Source organism: Tripterygium wilfordii, chromosome 12 (assembly GCF_013401445.1).
Source record: "Tripterygium wilfordii isolate XIE 37 chromosome 12, ASM1340144v1, whole genome shotgun sequence".
Taxonomy (NCBI): Eukaryota; Viridiplantae; Streptophyta; class Magnoliopsida; order Celastrales; family Celastraceae; genus Tripterygium; species Tripterygium wilfordii.
The window spans coordinates 53,197-67,112 of record NC_052243.1 but is presented as its reverse complement, the minus strand read 5'-3'; the positions used below and the strand labels follow the sequence as shown (position 1 = coordinate 67,112).

The following is a 13,916-nucleotide window of genomic DNA, read 5'->3' as shown; positions in this document are numbered from 1 at the left end:
AATTAACGAAGGACGGATTAAAGAGATACTCCTATATTACTGGCAACTACAACAATAAAGTGTAGTGTCACATATGAATTGATGCAGACAATAACTGCTACATAACATTTCAAGACTGGGCCTTAAGTTGGACTGAAAAATATAAATTATGCAGGTTATATTGTGCCAGTTTGAAAGCCCGTTTCATGACATTGATCAGGGTTTCATTGAGAGTAACAAGTCAATAGAAAATCAAAAATATTCATTGAACATAAATACATGAATGAATGCTAAAATGACTTGTACGACTTCATTTATCGTGAGAAGGTATTAGGAAAGAAAAATTAACTAATAACTACATTATTGTATTACTCCTATTTTTTAATAACTAGATTAGTTAGTGTCTTCTATTCTATTCTATGAGCTCCAATCTTTAGCCGCCATCCCAAACAATGACAATTTTAAGATACAAGTGTCGTTTTGTAATATATATATATATATATACACATATAGGTTCAAATGTTTTAAAAGGCGGCAGCTCCTTTAAGTTTAGACAGAGAGAGAAGGGGGAGCAACTGGCAAGTCGACTGCTGAAGCTTTGACCGTTGACCTCCCGCTGATTTCATCCCACTCGATATTCCCTCCGTTTTTTTTACAAAATTGAAAATTCCGCCCCGTTCCGTTTCTGCCACTAGAGGGAGGCCACAAGTCTTTACGTCTTTCGATCAGTTCTTGGTGGTAATTCGGTAATTAGAAGAAGACAGGTGGATCGAATAGGTCATTGCATATCTGCCCTCAAAAATAATAAAAAGCACAGGCACAGCTAAGACGTGGGGACACCAGAATGGCCCATAAATCCAATCTCCACACACTGACTGTAGCGCGTGAAAGCTCCAAAACCAGTGAGGAAGAAGAATAATGATACACCAAATGATGGCGCGTGGAAGAAGAAGGAGTCGTCACTGACTGCTGCCTTCTTCAGTCTTCTCTCTGTTGCTGTTGTTGTATATATAATTGATGTGAGGGTGTTTCCTTTTCTTTTAATTATTTTTATTTGACAACTTTTTCTATCTCTCTCTCTCGCTTTTGTTTCTGTGTCTGACCTAATTGTCTCTGTCTCTCTGTATCTCTTCTTGGCATTCGTATTCACCGCCTAAATCCGTCAAGATATAGCAACAGATAGAAGATCCAACTCATGACTAGTAATTGTGTTCTTATCTTTGGATTCTTCTTCATTGAGCTAGATAGTTAGAGGTCATTTAACTACTGAAAGAGAGATCACACACACACACATATATATAGTGGAGAGAGAGAGAGAGAGAGAGAGAGAGAGAGAGGTTGCTAGCTAGAAGAAGAGATGGGAAGTGGTGGTAATAGTACACAATATATTGGAGGAGGAGGAGGAGGGCATGGGTTTGGAGACACAACATACACAAAGGTGTTTGTAGGAGGATTGGCTTGGGAAACCCACAAGGAGACCATGAAGAACTACTTTGAGCAGTTTGGCGAGATCTTGGAGGCAGTTGTCATCACTGACAAGCCCACCGGAAGATCCAAAGGCTACGGATTTGTATGTCTTTTTTATTTTTCCTTTAATTTCTTAATTGATCTTCATCATGCATCAATCATCTTCTGTTCTGTGGATCGATCGATCTTGTTTATATATTGAACAGAAGAACATTAATAATAAATAAATGGTACTGATCGATCCTGCAGGTAACATTTCGTGAGGCAGAAGCGGCGATGAGAGCATGTGTGGATCCAGCTCCAGTGATTGATGGGAGAAGGGCTAACTGCAATCTGGCTTCTTTGGGTGTTCAGCGATCCAAGCCCTCCACACCTAATAAGCACGGTACCCACATCTACGGTCTACCTAACCTTTTTACTTTTCGATTATTCCTCATATATCATCATTTATTATTAATTCACGTTAATTGATTTTTCTTACGAGTATATATTTTTCAGATCTGGTAAAAAGTTGCATGAAATCTAGCTTGCATTGTTTTTCTGAGCAGTCAACTTTATCATTTTATGTTTGTATGTATGCTTGTATGTATATATGGAAGAATGAAGATGCTCAAATATTAATGGTGTCTGTCTTATCTATGATAATGTAAGTGGTAGTACTGTGGTACTTATCGATATTCATTTTTAGAAGAAATATATGTGTGTATATGTATATATTTAACTCAATTAATTAGTAGCACCTTCTGTCTGAAAGAATTTAGTTGAGGATATATATCCAAAAATATTCTATACCCAACTAACACACTTGAACACAGCAGTACTCAAGTGCGGCGTGAATATTCCTCCCCCAGGCCATATATGTTATTTTCTTTATTTTGTTAAGCCTATATATATATAAAATTCGTGGTACAAATATAAAGTACACGGGAAGACTCGATCAGTCTCAGTGTAGTTGTGGAAAATGCCAAATTTAGTTTGTCATTCAAACATAAATTAAATTTCGATGTACATGTTTTGAATTAATTATAATGTTAAGGTTAAAATAAGTTATAATGTTAAATATGTATTATTGTATTAATGTATGACAGGAGGAGGAGGAAGGAACTTGAGGATAATGAGCGCATTCCAGACAGGATTTGGAGGAGCAGCAGCTTTTGCTTCAGCAGCAACCTTCCCTCGTTATGCCATCCAACAAGGCCTTCCTTATAATCTTTATGGGTATATATATATTTCTCTTTTTCACACTCTCTCTCGTGCATGCACGTGCATTGACAACTCATGCACACACACTGGTCAATCCGACCCCCCCCCCTTTCTCTCTCTCCCTCAAAAATAACTTATTTGTTGCTCCCACCACCACCATCGTGGTCTCACCACCCCACACGCATCATTACTCTTTATTATCATTAATCATCAACTCTATCTCTCTCTCTTACAAACTATGTCTCTACAAATCAAGTGTACAGAGATGAGAGGGTACCAGAACCCTGCATTTGCTTGCTAGCTAAATACATCATGTGGACCATGTCTTGAATGAATTATGAGTTACTGTACAAATGCAATTAAGTGCACGTGCCCATGAATATATGCATGCAATGTATATATACATTTATATCTTAAGGAATAATCTTCAGAACGTCACTACGTTTGTTGTGATTTATATATCAAAACTATATATTTCAGGTACTCTCCATACTCCACGGATTACACTTACCCAACGGTACTTTGTCTCTTCTCTTCTATATATATTTGTGCGTGCGTGTGTCAATGTGTGTGCTTGTGCTTTCATTAATACACATCATCCATATTCTTATAGGATTCCATTCCTACTGCCAATTACCATACTCTTTTGGGACACGATCACCTTTAATTTATGTACCTTTCACAGCTGCTTTGGATCTGTGCTTGGCTTTGGCATCCAAAGGAAGGCCGCCAAACAAATAAGTAGCACTATGATTTTACTTGATTTTTCTTGTGGTCCGCAGCTGCATGCTTAATCTGAAACATGGGCCCGCATGGAACATTCACCTTGATTAGTCAACTATTTTAATTGTTGGGTCTGACCAAATTTGATTGAACTGATAATTAATTTGCTAGAATGCCCACGAATAGCTCAAGCTAAGATCATGGGGTTAATTTCTTACCATTAATTAAATTCCTTGACTAAAGTTATACACTATTAATACTAGACTACTAGTATGTGAGAATCAACGTAGGTACATTATTTATGAAGCTTAATTGTCTTTGAATGTGTGTGCATATTTGGTTCAGAGCTACTATAATGTGTATGGAGGAGCAGCAGGAGCTCAGTATCCCATGTACGGTACAGGGATGATGACGGGATTTTATCCCTATCTTCAGTTCGGGGAAGGGAGTGGAGGAGCAGCTGCCACCTCAGGGTACGCTTCGGGCAGCCAAGGCTACGGTGTGCAATACCCACACCACCACCTGTTTCAGTATTCACCCGTCAACTCCACAGCAGCAGCAGCAGGGGGTTACCCACACCACTATGGCCATGGTCATGTACCCATGTCCCTTGCCCCTACACCAGCTTTGCAATCAGGTAATTATAGATTTTGTGCTGCAAATTCATATATATTCGAGGTTACATATATGTCGTACATGGAAAGAGGTACTAATATCTTTGACAGTGTGTTTTGCTGTGCCACAGGCGTGACAATGGCCCTGCAAGCTCCTCCAATTCCTCATCGCTAGAGATCTTCATCAAAGACAGATCGTCATCCCAAGTAGCTAGCTATGTGGCTCTGCACTTCTAAATCTCTTTAAACCTTTGCCCTAACCATGGTTTTCATCCTCTTTCTAACACAAGCCCATGCATGCATGCTTGGCATAGTTGGGCGCAAATGGCCCCCCGTAGGGGCTCAACATCTTCTCCAAAATTGGAGAATCATCATGCATCTTTTCTTTTCTTTTTTTCTTTTGGGGAAAGAAATCCATTAGCCCTGGAAAGGCTAACTGAAAAATAAACCATTTAATTTGTAATCTTTAATTAGCCTAGGAAAGGCTGATCTATTTGATTTTCCAGAAAAAAAAAATGCATGGTTTGCGAAAATGTAATATAAACAAAAAAGATAGCAAGCCGAAATCAGTTTCAAAATTTTTTATAGCTAGCTAATCTCTCCAACTAAATCCATGGGGGCATATGGGATGCTCCCATTTTTTGTTGTAATGTTGAAAATCAATCTAACTAGTCTTAGGGTTTTAGTATCTAGGACTTGTACAAGCTAGTCTTTCTAGGTTTTTAATTAAAACTAGGATGAACATGGAGTCAGTCCTTGTCCTTTTTAATTATAAATGTTTTTATCGACTTTAATATTGTGTCTGACCAATCACATCTTCCCCTTGGGGTAAGGGGAGAAAATCTTCATTATTTCCTCTTTGTAAATTCATTTTGTGGAGCTAAAATTTGGATATTTAGCTCCATTACTATTAGGATTTAAGAGGCTCTGTTTTCAATTTTTTTTCTAGGGTATTAAGTGTTTGTTTAGGATATTTCATCACAACTCCATTAATGGATGTGGAGCTCATGAAAATATAGCATTTGCATGTAACCCTTGGGAGATATTTTGGGTTCCCTTGGGTATCTTCTTCCTCTAACAACCATGGTTAGGATTTAGGTTACTCTCTCCCACAATTTCTTCTCTCTCTCTCTCTCCCTCTGTGGAACTTCTTCATGGAGATGCAACGTATTGCACGTATTGCTACTCTCTTATATATATATGTTAAAACCTACTGCTGTCTGGATTGTAAGTAGGATTATTACACACTTAATTAGGGCAAGATATCCCTTTTTCATCCATAAGGGTGGATGGAGATCGGTGCTCTCTGCTTACTATTATGCTTTTTTTAAATTAATTCCAAGACTGTTTATGCTTACTTCAGCTAATAATGCTAATTTGTTCATCATATATGACACCAAATTGGCAAATTTGATGATGTAATTCTCATATTCTCCAATTTTGTCCTCTTGTTTCACACTTTTGGGCCCCACTATATTTGTCTTGGGCTCTAACCCTTTAGTTCTCAAGTTCTGTTATGTTTTTTATATTTGAATTGATGCTAGATCTTTCTTATCAGAGACGAGCCACGCAATTTGGTTTGTCCAGGACCAGATGGATAAGACAAATGAGTTTATTTAAGCCCAGACGGCCCAATCTAGGCTCTGGGCTTAGGCCAGTTAAGGTTTGTGATAAGCCCACTCCATTCAGTGTCACCTTTCTTAGTTCTTGGTTCTTACCGTGCTTTCGAGCTCTCACAATGGTTACTTTTGAGTATTTTTATCCTTGACAAATAAGATATTCATTGCTAAAGTGGAAGGTACGATGAGTACACAGATGCAACCCAGAATCTAGATACATGTGGACCATCGATATACGATATCCAAGCTAAGAAACGCACACCTCACCCTGAAAAGGCAGGTCATAAAGAGCGCCGCCCTTTGACCGCTCAAGAGGTCTCCAATCCGTGTGGGATTTACAAAACAACATAACAATTCGAGTCCATACTATGCTCCACATTTTAAAAGGATGATTGAAAACTGCCAAATCCACTATTCTCTAAAAACAGAGCCACTTACCAAAGAATAGAAAAAATAAACAACAAAAGTAGTTAAATTTAAAGTATAAACCCATGCAAAAAAAGTAATCGAATTTGAAGAATAATCATGCGTTCCTTCTAAAGTTCTAATTCCACGCCAATTGGGAGGAACATGTAAATTTTCTCTTGTGCATTTTGAACCCTCTCTCTGTTTGGTGATACAATAAAATCATGTGTCAAACACTAATTACCACCATCCTCTGACAACGCAGATTCAAACTTAAGAGAGAACAAATACTCACTAAGAAACTACTAAATCTACCGTCTTCAAATGGCAAACAGTACAAACCTGTCAAGTAATTTTCCGGCCTCCACTAGACCTTAGGGACATGACAAATTGGGGCCCAGCATGATGATCCCACAAAAAGAAAAGGACATGTGCGAGCATTACAAAATCCCAATATCTACTACAACATATCTTCATGGTAAAGGTGAAGGCCCAGCCCAAAACGTGCACAAGCTCGGCGAAATGCCATTGCTTCTGCCTTCTGTACGGGATCTCCATAACCCACTTCATCCATCAGCGCAGTACCAGTTGACTCCCTATATATCTAATGCCATGAAAAAAACAAAACTTGGGTCAGCTCATCTTCAGTTTGCTTAGCCTTCAGAAATTAGAAAAGAGGATCCTCTTTACAAGCCATTCAACCAGTTGATAAAAAAAAATCATCAAATCAAGTAAAAGACATGAAGTGTTCAAACCATTAGAGGATCGTTGTTTCCAACTCCAGCCGGCTGCAAAATCCATAATATCTTGCTTGATATTCATAGGACAACGATTTAACAGAAAGTTCAAAGCAAAAATTTGATAGGACGAGGCTAACAGTATTTTCCTTTTTTTTTTCCCCCTTTCTTTTATTTTTGGAAACATGCAAGCTGCAATATGCTTTCATAAAAAGAAAGAGACCCACTTGTCACTGGGGAAGCAAAGGTAACAATACCACCCCAGAGAGATTACAACCCAATAAGTCTCCAAATCCAAGGCAAAGCAAAAGTATAATGCACAAGAGGAAACAAGCATAGAAGGAGAACCTCACTGAATTCTAAAGCATGCAGACATAAGGCATCAAATTATCTCTTGTGCTGGGGAGTTTAGTTTTCATAGGTTTTTGGGTGTTTTCATGGGTTGGGTTCTGAGGTGTTCTTCAAAAAGTCATAATCAATTAATAACTTCAAATCTCATTTAAACACATTAAATAAGGACACTTGTCACATTTAGTTTTTTATTAAACCCATGAGAACCCATGGGAACTAAACTCCCAATCATAGGCTGCTCATATCACTCAAAATCCATCATTTAAAACCCCAAAACACATACCATCAAAACACCTAAAAACGCATCTAAGAAAACTCTCAAGCACAACCAAGAGTTAGCAAAGCTCAAGGGCTAAAAAGAGAGCAAACCTCCTTCGAGTTAAATGAACCTAAAGCAGAATCTTTCCATAATCCAAGGAAACATTTTCAAGGTAAGTGCAGCAAGTAATCTACTGAAGCATCTCATTGTCAAAGCCCAATATATTTGATCATGAGATAGATGATATTGTAGAAATGCTGATGCACAAGCACCTAACACAATAACATTTCTAAATGTCAAAGGTAATGCAGATCCAGTAATGTATATCACTAGTTGCAATATTTTTTCCTGCTGGCACTTACCTTGAGCATTGAAAATATGTTACTAAACATGATTTCTACAAACATATCCTTCAGGAGAGAAAATATTAACATGGGAGAAGGAGATTAGTACGAAAATTTCCTCATTTCATTTGTAAGGTTTCTGGATAATATCAAAGAAGGTAAAATATGAGAGTGGAGAGAGTGAATGTTTGATTTCATCGGAAAATTCCCAATTCTCAAATGTTTGATTCTAGTTCTCTTCCATTCTTTGAAGAGTAAAAGGTAAAAATACACCCTCTCTTCATCTCATGGTTCAAATCTCTTCCATTTTGCAACAAAGCAAGCAAATGAAAAATCCAGTTCAATTCATTTCCTTGGCCATCTCATAGTTCATCTGGAGAAAGGAAATAACAGGAGTTCTGAAGGCTTAGATACTCATTTTGACATTTTGAAAGATAAGTGGTTATCCATCTTTACTTTTGGTACATGGAACATTCAACATAGTAATAGAAGGAAAAATACCCCCCTGATATAATAGAATTTGCGTCTTGCAAATGAATGTACTTGGGTAGTTGGGTTGCATTGCATCGAGGGGAGCAAGGAATCACAATATATCCATATTTACATAAACATACAAAACCATAAAGTTCACCAAATTACTCTCCAACATTTACAAGACAAATTTCCTAGTGCCCAAAACAACTACAGCTAATTTACTAAATGTATTATTAGTTTTGCTAACAAAAAGAACTACTCCCCAACTATATCAAAGCTGTTGGGATATACACATGTGATTAGAGTCTCACATCGATTAATTAAAAGAAAGTCAAGTGGTTAATATACATGGATACACCCATAACCTATTGCCTTAAGGTTTTAGGTTTAGATGAGTTCCAAAAGTGTATGCTAGCCACATACACTTACGGGTGTGCGTGTATGCACACATCCTCCGTCAATATCTCCCCAACAAAAGCATTAAAAAAAACATTGTGCTTCACAATGTCATATCAACAAAGTGCCTGATCTAGAGAGGTGCGAACTAAGCACTAAGGAAAGCTCACGAGTCTCTTCTCCCACCGGCTTGTTGAACCTCACTGTTCTGGTTGTTTTCTTGGAAATGCAAAGACTAAAAAGCAAACTCAATAGAGTCGTAACTTTGAAAAAAATGCTGATTGAGAATTAGGACAGAAGATGTGCATGGTTTTGCAGGATCACAATGCTTCGATTCAATTTTTTTTATAGTGCCTTCCATACTGGCATACCCAGATACTAAGACATCAAAAGTAAAGAACAAAGAATATACCTCAGCATCAGTCCCATAGATGGTAACACGATAGACAACAGATACAGATTTTCCATCAGCAGAATACGTTATGCTTCTGACCTCACCAGACCACTCTGCGGTTCAATTCCCCAATATCAATCTCAATCCAGACCCAAAATCACTATCCAGTTCGCTACCCTATAAAGCAAAAGTAGAGCAAAGAAGCTTACCTGGAGCATGTAGGTTCATAATCCGATTGACAATATGCCTGTAATTCAAAGGATGCAAAACGTGAAATTTTATATTCTTGTAAGGCAAAGAAAGGACCATAAAGGTCAAATTTTGAAGATATCTTTTAATGTCCAAGAGCATAAAGTCGGAAGAAAAACGTATCATTTTAATGGAAGCCTAAACCGGAAATTCCAAACATAAAATACATCTCAAGTAAGTATAAGAGAGGAGTATATACCAGGGTACGTATTTGACGGTGAAGCCACCGTCATGGCGGAGCCTGACGAGAGAGTCAGGGACTTTCTTGTTGAGCTGTTTGAGAACCTCCGAGAGTGGCCTGCTGATACCAGAGGTAGGTACGGCGTCTTCGATGTCATTCAGCAGCTCTCCAGTGTCTGCTTTCTCCGTTTTCACTCTAGAAGAAGAAGAAGAAGAAGAAGGTTTGGAAGAATAGAAGCAGCAGAGGTAGCTCTGCAACTGAAACAGAGGCAATGATGCCTGTGAAGGCATTTTCTGGAAACTAGACGAAGAGGAGAGTGACCTAGTCAGAGAAGACATTGCCGCTGCCATTTCTTCCTCGGACAAAAAAAACCCCCTTTTCTCGTCTTCTGCCACTGTTACTGTTTGGCCTTTGGGTTTTTTATTTTATTTTTATGAGAAAGGCAGCACTGCCCTACAATGCAAGGACATTGTGAATTTGTGATCCAGCCCAAGTGGTAAGTCCTTGAAACATGAAAAATGGGCCAATCATAACATGTAAAGGCCCAGCACACCCTAGTCGGGAATAATGTTTAAAACGTCAAAATATGATCTTCCTTTGAACCCAATAAATGTGAATTGTTTGACCTTAGGTGGATCCTATATATATGTTTATAATCAATAGTTATTTCGTATGTCACATAGATTTAAGAGTGTAAAATGATGGTCATATTTTGAGACTATGTAGACTGTAACATTATTCTCTACTTAGTGGTAATCACAATCTCTTTGTTTGGAAATAGAAATGAAAAATAATTTTTACAATATGTCCAGGATCCAGTATATAACCTATCCATGTTATATCCATAGTAATTAAGGAATCAGAGGAGTTCCGTATCAAGCTTCACGGTCAACCTCTAGTGTGATATTGTAGCTTGTCGAAGATCTCATTCGACATTACACATTGATTGTAGACTTTTGGAATAATAGCATCTGTAGTTGCCAAAAATCGTGTGATCCCACTGGACCATGTAATGACAAAACCAAGCTGGACTACCCAAGTCCATGGGCCTAGCCAATACACTAAGGTCCACTTTGAGGCCTACTTGTTACCTTCGAAGCATTGTTTAGTGACGTTACAGTCACACAAAGCATGCCTGACACCATGTCTAATACTAATGTCTAATATCTTCTTTGATATTTATTCTACTGTACTCATAGTAACTTTGCTTTAGACAGGAACTATGTTTCGAAGTGTCTTTATTGTATTGGTGCCTGCATGATGGCGGCGCCATAGCGAAGGCGTTGGCACGTCCGAGCGCCAACCCATCATATGATCATTGATCACTGCTTATTGGAGGATCATTCAATCCTGTTCATAACCGACATTCGTGGATATAACAAGTACAGATCCTCAGATATGACTTTCTACCATACAAATATCCATGCATTAATTGTCGCTCACAATACTATCCATACCCCAACTGACATGTGTCACAGTCACGTCATACGTTTCTATATCCTTATCCTACTTTTTGTCTGCCAAACCTGACACAATCGAGATACTTGACTTTCGTACTCTCATACCATGCAGTCCTATCCAATAGGACATAAGGGGGAACACAATTCCCGAGGCTAATCCTCACTTTCATATAAATACTCTACTCCTACAGTAGAGAAAGGGATCGATCGATTTTAGAACATTACAAGCTAGAAACCAAATACTCTATGAACCCTCACTAAATATACTCGGACAAAACACATAGACCATCGCCGGTCTTCCACCTTCGATCTATACTAATTTGATCGTCGGAGCCTCTACGACCGGCACCCTTAATCTGGTCTAGGAGCTTTCACCGTTGTTCTTGTTGTGACGTTTGCAGGATTCAAATATGCAAATGAGCCCCTCGAAGATAAACGTTGACTATTCAACGATTGTAGAATTTCCCCCTACAACATGCGTTCATTTTCTTTAGACTCGTGGAATGGATGTCCCCTGCTTTTTCTTATAACGGAAACCCCTCACATGAATGATTATCTGATGACATGCAAAGAAGCAAGAAAAGGGACATGTGAGACAAACTAAGAAAGTAAGGCAACATGTACTTTAATAAAATAGCCCTAAAATCAGGATAAAATGAAGAACGAAAGAAACATTTTCTGGGTTTTGCTTACATTTCAACCTAAACCGTTACAAAATAGGACAAAACCCGTCTTCTTATCTCCTTCACCGCCTATCCTATCTCTCTCGCTACCTTTATATTGCTCTAGACAGTATTTTTGTCATCTTCAACAATTATCTTTGTTTTTATTTTCTTTTGATCAAGAAACTATTATTAGAGCATGACAGCTTCTGCCATTTTCAATGGTCAACTATCAACTTTGGCCATGATGATTATGATCCTGCAATGTTCAAATAATGGGGTTGTGGAATCAGCACGCATTCGAGCGATGTTGGTGTTTGGAGATTCACTGGTTGATGATGGCAACAACAACTATCTCAGCTCCATTGCCAGAGCCAATTACTTTCCTTATGGGATTGACTTCATGAATATAGGCCATACTGGGCGATTCTCTAATGGCAAAACTGTGGTTGATATGCTCGGTAAATATATAAGTTGCAATTTTACAGTTTTTCTTATTACCTAGAAATTAATGCAATTAGCATTTCAAACCATTCATATTTATTTATGATTTCCAATGAAAACTCCTTTCTTTATTTTTTCTCTCTCTCTTGATTCTTAATTTTCAGGAGACTTGCTGGGTGTGCCTTATCCTCCAGCCTTTGCAGATCCCACCACAAGAGGAATTAAACTACTTGGGGGAGTGAACTACGCTTCAGCTGCTGCTGGGATCCTTGATGAGACAGGCCAACACTATGTATCGATCTCAAGCGAATAAAAACAAACACCGCAATTAATAACTATATTATATTAGAAAGATAAGATCAAATTTATTATGTAGTTAATTTGAGATTTGTTTACAAATTAATGTTGCCGCAGGGGCAAAGGTATAGCTTGAGCCAGCAAGTTCTGAATTTTGAGACAACATTGGACCAATTAAGAACAATGATGAGTGGCAGGAACCTCAGTGAGTTCCTTGCCAATTCTCTTGCAGTCTTGGTGTTTGGAAGCAACGACTACATCAACAACTACCTCATGCCTTCTCTCTACCCTTCCAGCTACAACTACAGTCCCCCTGACTTTGCCAATCTTCTCCTCAATCGCTATGCCCGACAACTTGTGGTATACACCTTAAATTTGTTAGAAGAATATATATATATATATAAATTTTGAAAAACGGAGTTTAGACTGACTAATTTTCAATGTTGCAGGCACTTTATAGTTTAGGACTAAGGAAGTTCTTGCTAGCAGGAATTGGACCACTTGGTTGCATCCCCAACCAGAGAGCCTCAGGTCAGGCTCCGCCTGATAGATGCGTAGACTACGTCAATCAGATCCTCGGCACCTTCAATGAAGGGCTGAGATCCCTTGTCGACCAACTAAACAGAAACCCAGGCGCAATATTTGTTTATGGAAATACTTATGCTGTAGTTGGTGACATCCTCAATAACCCTGCCAACTTTGGTAAGACAGACGAAAACATGCATACGTCCACATCTATACATTATGCTTATGGATCAAGAAGGCAGAGGGGCATTGACAATATTGTATAATATATTACACTTGCAGGGTTTAGTGTTGTGGACAGGGCTTGCTGTGGAATTGGGAGAAACCAAGGCCAAATAACATGTCTTCCATATGAAATTCCATGTTCAAACAGAAACCAGTACGTCTTTTGGGACGCCTTCCATCCAACACAAGCTGTCAATGCCATTCTTGCCCAGCGGGCCTTTTATGGATCAACCAGGGATTGTTACCCAATTAATGTACAACAAATGACTCTCTTCTCTTGATATGATGAAGTGGAAAGAAAAGCCTTATGTTTCTCTTTTGCTACCAATACCTAAGCTCAAAAAACTGTGCGACTCTGTTTAATTTGTTGACTGCTACAATTTCCGGCGAGTTTTTAACTGCCCATGCTGTTAGAACACTTTCTTTTTTCTTTTTTCTTTTTTTGATAAGAAAGTATTCAATTAAGATTAACAAAGGACATGGCAAGAGATTTTAATTCTATGAGCATAAAAAAAGATCTCCAACATATGACCTCGAAAGCAAGCAGAAAAAAAAATTTGGATTACGTTCCTGTCAAACGCTTGAAATTAATATATTGTTTGTTAAAGAATGCTGTGTCCTGTGTCCAATTACATGCTACTTCTACTGCTAGCAAGTTTAACATGTGATGGGAATGTGTGCATAGAATCATTTGATTCTATACAAATTATGTCCTGTTAAAATTTTTAACAGTAAAAGTCGATTCATTTCTTGTAAGAGTCGATTCTTCTCTTATCATCCATGATTGTGTAGATTCTGCACATATATGTCTTTATTGTGATTTCAGTTTGTACCAGAGTTGGGTATTAGGGTTACTTTTGATATGAGTATGTGAGTCATTTCCAAAATGATAAATGTCCATAATTTTC

At 38.2% G+C, this 13,916-nt stretch overlaps 3 protein-coding genes across 6 annotated transcripts; 2 read left to right on the top strand and 1 right to left on the bottom strand.

The window, feature by feature from the left end:
* Positions 1-1,025: 1,025 nt before the first annotated feature.
* Positions 1,026-5,432, top strand: LOC120011112 (RNA-binding protein 38-like). 2 transcript variants are annotated; one of them, XM_038862159.1, is made up of 6 exons: positions 1,026-1,549; positions 1,696-1,831; positions 2,535-2,664; positions 3,130-3,166; positions 3,718-4,009; positions 4,118-5,432. In XM_038862159.1, the coding sequence occupies exons 1-6, from the start codon at positions 1,337-1,339 to the stop codon at positions 4,159-4,161; spliced, it is 852 nt and encodes a 283-aa protein (XP_038718087.1). In that variant the 5' UTR covers positions 1,026-1,336; the 3' UTR covers positions 4,162-5,432. The 2 variants fall into 2 exon arrangements, with proteins under 2 accessions (XP_038718087.1, XP_038718088.1); XM_038862160.1 differs by having other exon boundaries at positions 1,027-1,549; positions 4,098-4,298.
* A 703-nt stretch (positions 5,433-6,135) lies between these two features.
* On the bottom strand, positions 6,136-9,812 carry LOC120010202 (DNA repair RAD52-like protein 1, mitochondrial). Of its 3 annotated transcripts, XM_038860922.1 has the most exons (5): positions 9,414-9,812; positions 9,175-9,212; positions 8,984-9,078; positions 6,766-6,798; positions 6,136-6,614 (listed from the first exon to the last, which is right to left on the bottom strand). In XM_038860922.1, exons 1-5 carry the CDS (start codon positions 9,743-9,745, stop codon positions 6,471-6,473), a joined length of 642 nt encoding a protein of 213 aa, XP_038716850.1. In that variant the 5' UTR covers positions 9,746-9,812; the 3' UTR covers positions 6,136-6,470. The 3 variants fall into 3 exon arrangements, with proteins under 3 accessions (XP_038716850.1, XP_038716851.1, XP_038716852.1); XM_038860923.1 differs by lacking the exon at positions 6,766-6,798 and having other exon boundaries at positions 9,414-9,804; XM_038860924.1 differs by lacking the exons at positions 6,136-6,614; positions 6,766-6,798 and adding an exon at positions 8,190-8,806.
* A 1,949-nt stretch (positions 9,813-11,761) lies between these two features.
* On the top strand, positions 11,762-13,289 carry LOC120010201 (GDSL esterase/lipase At1g71250). The gene is made up of 5 exons (XM_038860921.1): positions 11,762-11,978; positions 12,126-12,253; positions 12,376-12,618; positions 12,708-12,960; positions 13,066-13,289. The coding sequence occupies exons 1-5, from the start codon at positions 11,762-11,764 to the stop codon at positions 13,287-13,289; spliced, it is 1,065 nt and encodes a 354-aa protein (XP_038716849.1).
* Positions 13,290-13,916: the final 627 nt, after the last annotated feature.